The sequence below is a fragment of the Abrus precatorius genome, unplaced genomic scaffold (assembly GCF_003935025.1).
Source record: "Abrus precatorius isolate BTA unplaced genomic scaffold, Abrus_2018 Scaffold8, whole genome shotgun sequence".
Classification (NCBI taxonomy): domain Eukaryota; kingdom Viridiplantae; phylum Streptophyta; class Magnoliopsida; order Fabales; family Fabaceae; genus Abrus; species Abrus precatorius.
In genome coordinates, this window is record NW_020874428.1 from 39,596,012 (window position 1) to 39,604,044 (window position 8,033).

The 8,033-nt window shown below is 30.1% G+C and overlaps 1 protein-coding gene across 1 annotated transcript; it reads right to left on the reverse strand.

Moving 5' to 3' along the window:
- Positions 1-618: 618 nt before the first annotated feature.
- LOC113848000 (protein FAM136A-like) lies at positions 619-3,626 on the reverse strand. The gene is made up of 4 exons (XM_027477345.1): positions 3,490-3,626; positions 2,518-2,656; positions 2,007-2,144; positions 619-956 (listed from the first exon to the last, which is right to left on the reverse strand). Exons 2-4 carry the CDS (start codon positions 2,644-2,646, stop codon positions 765-767), a joined length of 459 nt encoding a protein of 152 aa, XP_027333146.1. The 5' UTR covers positions 2,647-2,656; positions 3,490-3,626; the 3' UTR covers positions 619-764.
- Positions 3,627-8,033: the final 4,407 nt, after the last annotated feature.

Sequence of the window (8,033 nt, forward strand, 5' to 3'; positions counted from 1 at the left end):
TTTGCAATAACGTACTATTTTGTTAAGATTGGTTTTGATATCTCACTTAATCCTTTCTCACGCACTCACAAAAGAGAACACACTTTCACAATCCCTTAGTAAAACTCAATTCATTGAAAACATCATGTTATTTCATTACAGTATTATATACAACATATTCACATGAAAGACCTGTTTGTTTTAGCTTTTGAAAAGAATAAATTTTAAGATATATAAAAAATAATTTATTTCTAAGTATATTTAAAAATTAGATAATGCTTTTTTCTCATTACAATTCTAATAAGTATTTTTTATTTGAGTGAAAAAGTATAATTTCAACGTTTTCATAGAAGCTAAAACAACTCTAAAAAAGCTAAAATCAAATTATTTTCAGCTTCAAATTTCTTCATAATCTTAACTAAAAAGTGATTATATTTTAAAAAAAAACCCTTTTTTTTCATGAAAAAGGCTCCTAAATCCTGATCATTATGAGAATCATTATTCGGAATGTGTAGGCTGTGTAGCTGGACCTGTGATAAGTCCCGCGCTTGCATTATGCGTAGAAATTAGCGAAAGCAAACCTAAGGACAAGCACATTCAATTTGAAAATATCACTGCTTGATCCATAATTATTGAGTAAAGTCGTTGATGAATCAACATGCATTAGCATTCTATGAATAGAAAAAAGTATGTTATCTTTTCCACTCCAGCAAGAGTTACAAAACAATCTCTTGCACCAATTTTGATTTGCAAGTGAAGTTAAAAGTATGGAAAAATGAAATAAGCTACAAGGAACCGTTGTCGCTAATTCCAAAGGAAGCTTTCAACTTGTTGGTAAGATGTGGCAGCATCTTGACGGTTTCCTGAATTGACTGGTCAACACAGGAAAGCATATCATTCACGGCCCCAGTTTTCTTCTGGAGCTTAGCTGCCTCATACTTATCTTGACACACCATCAGAGATCTGTTCATCCTCTCCTGCACCATGTTGAAATTACTGTTAAACTAAAGGGAAAGAAGGTATTACAAGTCAAATTGCTTCTATGTCAGATACCAAATTAATACAAAAAATGAGTCTCGACATCTTTTCTGCTCCCAAACACATTAAACCTCATTGTCAAAAAGGCTTCCAAAGAGTGACAAACCCAATTTCTCCATATATAACACACAATCTAGTCCACAATAAACTAGCATACGGACAATGTAAAAACAATGAGTGACCAATTTTATGGTGTTAATTTCAATCCCAGTCCCTGATAATTCATAAGTCCTCCAACCATATTTCTATAAGCATTTATAGTTAGTTGTTTCATAGGCTTAGTATTAGCCATTAAGGAGTCACTTTCCCTTTTCTCCAAAAGCATCTTGGTCCCCTTTTTTGTAAATCGTGTTCTTTATCATTAAAGAAGTGAAAGAACTCAAAAATTCATCAACCGGGCAACAAACCTCAACTCCCAAGACGGATAAACAATTTCCAAAGATGACAACTATTAAGATTTCCCACATTAGGTAGGAATATCACTAAAATGCTTCTTATAAAGCTTGCCTGAGCCAGCGGGCAACAAACCTCAACTCCCAAGACGGATAAACAATCTCCAAATATGACAACTATTAAGATTTCCCAAATTAGTTAGGAATATCACTAAAACACTTCTTATAAAGCTTGGCCCAGCTTTTAGGAGTCAACTAGACAACTGCTAGAAAATTGCAAAGAAAGAACCAAATTTGGAATGGACAGAAACTCGGAAATGTAAGTTGCAACAACCAATACCTTAAGAAAAGGCAATAGAAAAGGCTGGTGGCCAAAGTATACAGGAACAAAAAGGGAAGAGTATAAAATTGTATATGGTCAATCAGTCACTTCGAATCAATCCCCAATGAATTATCCTTAATTCTAGGATCAAGGACTCTTTCAATCATAAAAAATTTTCCACAATAATTTTATACACACTTAACAATTTTAAATGAGTACTAATTGATACTAAAATTAAGGGAGAAACAATATCACAGTATTACAGGGTAGCTTACCTGAAACTTTGCCATCTCATTTTCAAACGTCTGTTGCACATTAGCAAGAGGAATACTGCAATTTTCAACACAATTGCTTATCTCATTCTGCCCTTTGCTTCTATCGAAGCACTCATATGCACATTTAAAATAGGCTTTCTGCAGTTATTCAATCAAATAATCAACTATATGGAATTGAAAGTCTGCTTCTTCACGAAAAGAAATTACCACATATTCCCATTGCATACAAAAGTAACATTGATCTACAGTAAATCCAATTGGTATGGAAAGCCGAAAAGTTAAATACCAAGAAAAATAAAATCCATGTCATGTAATAGTTTGCATTTATGACTTATAGGAACAAAAGAACATCATTAGTACAATAAGTTGAACTAAAATCAGAAACGAAGAAATAATGTGAGACAAAATATCACAGCCAAATGAGATAAAATCACACAAACTTTCTGAGTCCTAATTCTCATATAGTTTTTTGCCACTGAAGTGCTTGTTATAGAAAAGGACTGGAAAGAACCTGAAGAGTAAAATTGACATGGTCTTGGATGGGGGCAAGATTAGTTTGAGCAGCTAAATTCACTTCATCAAGCTTCTGCCTCAGTCTCTGCGAAGCAAATTGCTCTTCAGCTGTGGCATTGTGATCCATCTGACACTAACTGTAAATAATGAGAACTGCACCCTTAGTTGAGAATAAAAAGAAGAACTACTGATATGGTTTACTATCTTCTTAATAAGGTTGCAGACTATAAGTTTTTGTCCAGTTGATTTTATCATGAATATACACTAATACCCAAAACTAGGCTCTTACACGTCATAAGAAATATCATAAATTTATCTTTATTAATTGGATTGTGATATGTAAATTTACTAAAATTTGTTTTTCTTCCGCGATATAAACCAAGAGAAAGGTCTAGTTTTATCTGAAAAATATGTCAATATGTGATTGAAAAGTGAAAAATCATCAGGAACTATAACACATTAGAAAACCAAAAAGCAGCCACTGCAACAAGAAATCTAGGGGTTCACAAGCTCAATTGCTTCCCAGATTAAACAAAGTCGAACTAGATACTGTTCTTTTTCCCATTCTCTTATGTTTCCACAATGAGGATTTCACATAACAAAGATTCAATTAGACAAAAGAAAAGGGGATTTGAAACAAAAAAAGGAAAGAAGCGAGGATTTCGCAACTGAAAAATCATCTTACCCATTCACGATTAATAAAGAAAAAAAAAAACAGAAAATATAGAAAGGGAAAAAGGAAAAAAAAGCACAAACATTGGGATTTTTTTTTTTTTAATCAAATTTTGGGGCAAACAAGAAATCAACGAAACTAGCATCAGACAGTGTTGATCCCCATTTTTAGGGGCACACAACATTTCTCTAAATAAAAAAGATGAAACATGCAATCAAAATAAATAAATATAACCCAATTTTAAGTAAAAGTAGTAACAATAATAATTAAAAAATGAAGCGCAACATGAATGTGGACCTGCAAATGGTGTGTGCAATTGTTGCAAATATGTGATATGAAATTCTCTTTGAAAACTCTCAGTTTATAGTTGCGGTTGAAACGCTGCTGCGCCCTCTTCCTGCTCCTCTACGATACCGGCTGAAAGGGTTTAAACCTTTAAACCCTTCAAGTTTTTCTTTCCTCTACTTTCAACAAAGAAGGGTACTCAATCAACAGCGTCATTCCAAAAATAATAAAGTATTCAATAAAATAATAATAACATTCTTTTTACTTCAATACAAAAATATTACCAAATTAAAATAAAATTTTAAGTATAACTAAATATTAAATATTTTAGCACTATATTAATATAATATTAAATATAGCATTTGTAAATATATATTAACATATAAATTTTTTTATACAATATAAAGTTCATACAGTTTAAAAACTAAATAGATAAAATTTATATAAAAATAAAATTAACAAGCATTTTACTGTCTTACTTTACTTTAACGTATATATTATTAAAATATTAACAATTATAAATTATGAAATAATATACATAAGTATTTAAATTTTATAAAAGCTAATAATATTTTTTTACACTATATGAATATTATTAAATTATTTTTAATAATTTTTTAAAAATATATTAGATGAATATTTTAAAATTTTATAAATCTTGAAAAAATATAAATGCTATAATTATAAATATTATTATTTTATTATTTTTAAATAAAATTAAAAAATTATAAGATATTCAAAATTTAACTCAATATAAAATAAAAAATGAATATATAATTTTAAAAAAAATTACTTAGCATTAGGAAGAAAAAATTAATATAAAAATATTTCATTTTATAATTTTCTTAAAAAGTGCACCGGTTGAAGATTATTCATAAAAATACTCTAATTCAAAAGTAGTAATCGCAATTCTTATTTAGAAATTGAATATTATTACATTAAAATAATAAAAATATAAAAATTCACTTTTTTAACTTAGTTCAATATTTTTATACAATAAATAATAAATTATAAAAAATCATAATATTTAGAACTATATTTATTATATTTTTAAATAAAGCATTACTATAGTGTTTAATGTTAATTTAAATACTATATATTAAATATTTTAACATTACTTTTATATAGTATTGAACATAGCATTATTACATATTGATGAAACATTTAATGGTTGAATAATATGTAGTATTTAATATTCAAAAAGGAAGATATTATCTTTTAAGAGTAATGTTATTTTAATATTTAATATATAAATTAAAAAGTAATTATGTTATAATTATATAAAATGTCTGGTATAAACATTCTAATTAGATATTAAAATAAAATTAACTTTTAATATATTTTATTAATTAAAATTTTAATTGAGAAAATAATAATTACTAATTAAAATTACTTTTCCTTAAATAACTTTATTAATCGAAGTTATTATTATTTTTCTTTAATTAGCACGTATGCATGCGTTATAATTCTAATATATTTTAATTTTAAAATTTTATAATAAGTTGTTTTATAAAATTTTTATATATTATATTAATCACTTAATACAGTGATAAAGAATAAATTTAAAAAAATATTATATTTTTAAATACTCTTTAAAATACTTTCATTTAAAAATATGTATTAAAAAATAGTTAAAATTTATTAACATCGTGTATTAAAGTTAAAAATTTACATCACTTATATAGAATTCTCTGAAAAGGTTAACATATATTATGTTTTGTTAATATCATATCAATTTTATCACCACCTCTAAGATTACGTTTCTTTGTTTTTTTGTTTCGTGGTGAAAGAAAGTCTTCTTGTCCTTTTTTCTTATAGCGGCAAAGTGATGTAGAAACAAAAAAAGGATGATCTTCTTTGTCTCTTTTCTGTTGTGTATCTAATTGCAACATGGATTCCTTGTCCCTGGAGAAACACTAAGGAGATTAATCTAATAGTCTGAAGCACCAAGAAGGTGAAGATGGACCCAGAACTAACCATAAAGGACCAGAGTTCCTACATGTAAGAAGATAAAACCTTTGAGGCTCCCACAAACTAGGTGTTTTTAACCTTAACTCTCCTTAATGCATGTCTTATAAAGATAAGGTTCTTTCTGTGAATAACTTGGATCTAGTATTAGATGATGACGAAATTGTTCAAATAGTGTTGGGGGAACTTAATATTCCCCGAGAATCGGAGGAATCTAAACCTAAGAAAATGGCTGACATTAACAATATTCAAAACTTATGTCGCTTAGGATTCTCCTAGAAGACTATGAATCTTGGTGTAATCCATGGAAACTAACTCAAATCGTTAAACTTTTGAGTAATTCGATAAGCTTCAGCTTTATTAATTAAAAGTTAAATAATATTTGGGGGAAAGTAGTCTTAAAATTCTTGATTTGAGTAAAGATTTCTTTCTTGTTAAATTTGATAACTTAGACGACTATAAAGCTGCTTTATTTGAAGGTTCCTGCCTTATTTTGGACCACTATCTCCTTGTTTAGCATTAGAGACCTTTGTTTAGACCTAAGAAATATAGTCTTAGGAAAATAACTGTTAGGTTAGAATCCCTGATCTCCTCCTTGAGTTGTACAATAGGAAATTTCTCTGGCAAGTAGATTCCTGCCTGGGGACAATGCACAAAATTGATCCCATACTTCATTGTTATCTAGAGGAAAATTTGCTAGAATTTGTATTGAACTAGATTTAAATAAGAAACTAATTCCCTCCTTCAAAGTTTTGGGCCAAGAATTTAAGGTAGAATATGAAGGTCTTTATCTAATTTGGTTTCAATATGGTAAATATGGCCATAGGATGGAATATTGTCTAGATAAGATTACAGCCCCTAAGGATAAGCTTAGCCAGAATTCTAATTCTTGCTTCCCTATGATGGATAAGGAGGAGGTAACTAGTAAACTAGCGAATCCCTCCTTCAAATCTAGAGCTAGAATTCTAATTTCTGCTTCCCTACTGATCTATCTATTAATTTAACTCTTTCCCGAGGCTCTGTCATTCTGGTTTCCTGAAAATATTAGTAAGGATGAGCTTCTATTTTATCCTTTTTCCAAACATTATATCACAAAATCATAAATTATAGTATAAATGCAATATATTCATTTTTCACACTAAATTCACTTTTCAAACATATTCACACATACATATCATTCACAATTTATTATTCATTCTCTCAGTCCAATACGCACTCCCAATATACTATGATCACATATATCGATGTCTCTAGTATTTCTTGAGGTCTTAATCAATTAGGTAAATAGTTGTCAGTTAGCCCATGCAGGTGGATACAACAGGTACAATAATCGCGCCCCTTAACAAAGACACAGTCAGGAAACGAATGTGAGGCCATATGACGCATTCGTTCTCCAAAAAGTGTGTAACATATGCGAATGTCATTCACCATCCTACGTTTCTCCTAGATTTTCATCGTTTTCGGACTTTATACCCCTAGTGTATCTCTGTAACTATTCACACTATATTCAATTCATATTCGACTTTCAAAGTCATTCTCAGAGTTATCCATTTTTCCACTCATAAAATTATGCTTAGTAAAACACTTCCAGACTAAGTTTGTAACACCTTAATTTAATTTTAAATAATTAAACTTCATAAAATGAAAGAAATAAAAATCTTCATTCAAGTGGCTTCCAAAGACATAGTTCCCCTTAGCCTATCTATACTAAAGTCAGGGGCCTTTTCTTGCTCGTTAGCGCTGTTTTTTGATTGCAGGGCGCTAGCTTACTAATAAAGAATATATATAGGGCTTTTTTCTTTCATCTTTCAGCTTGATCGGAATCGATTCTATGATTGAATAGCAGAAGTGCTACTTATTAGTAGTAGAAACTCGGAGAGACAGACAGAGAGGCAATCATACCTGCTAACTCCTAGGATGAGAAGTATTTAAAATATTTCAAATAAAGATGATATACAATTTGCATCAAGTCATTGCTACAGAACTAATTTAATTACATCAAAGTTCTCAAAATAAATTTCTAGTCCTATAGCAGTCTTATCCATCCCTTTACTAAACCTGGTGTTGATAGTCTTGATCACCTGAAAAATAAATGTAAAGATGAGTATTCTACACTATCACACACAAGTACAGAGACTCACCTTCGTATATTATACGCTACCAAATTCAAATCATGTATCAATTAACACATTCATCACTTTTAAGCATTTCATACCAATCTACATACATGTGCGCTCATTGCATCATCAAATAATCCACACACACGTGCACTCACTGCACGTAGCCACACTCATTATGGCATTGTGATCACAGTTTCTCACCATAGATGGTCACCGGTTAGCCCCGCCTCACGAATACAATATGTGTGGTCACGAGCCCCTCGGTAAAGGTGTTAGTCAGAGGCCGAGTTAGGAGGAGAGTGTAACCTGTGGTGCACCCACACTCACTATTGATGTCACCACCACCCTCTCTTTCCAAAGTATTTCTACTGCCCCCATCTTCCACACTCTAGTATATCGCTGAACCATTCATAGCTTCTAATATATTCACAATCGCATTTAACATGCCATTTACACACATTTTAGCCA

Excerpts from the sequence above, each read along its gene's own strand:
- LOC113848000 (XM_027477345.1), bottom strand. The coding sequence starts at position 2,646 with ATGGATCACAATGCCACAGCTGAAGAGCAATTTGCTTCGCAGAGACTG. Across the intron at positions 2,145-2,517 it reads ATGTCAATTTTACTCTTCAG|AAAGCCTATTTTAAATGTGC; the intron begins GTTCTTTCCAGT and ends GAATAACTGCAG. Across the intron at positions 957-2,006 it reads ATGAGATGGCAAAGTTTCAG|GAGAGGATGAACAGATCTCT; the intron begins GTAAGCTACCCT and ends AACATGGTGCAG.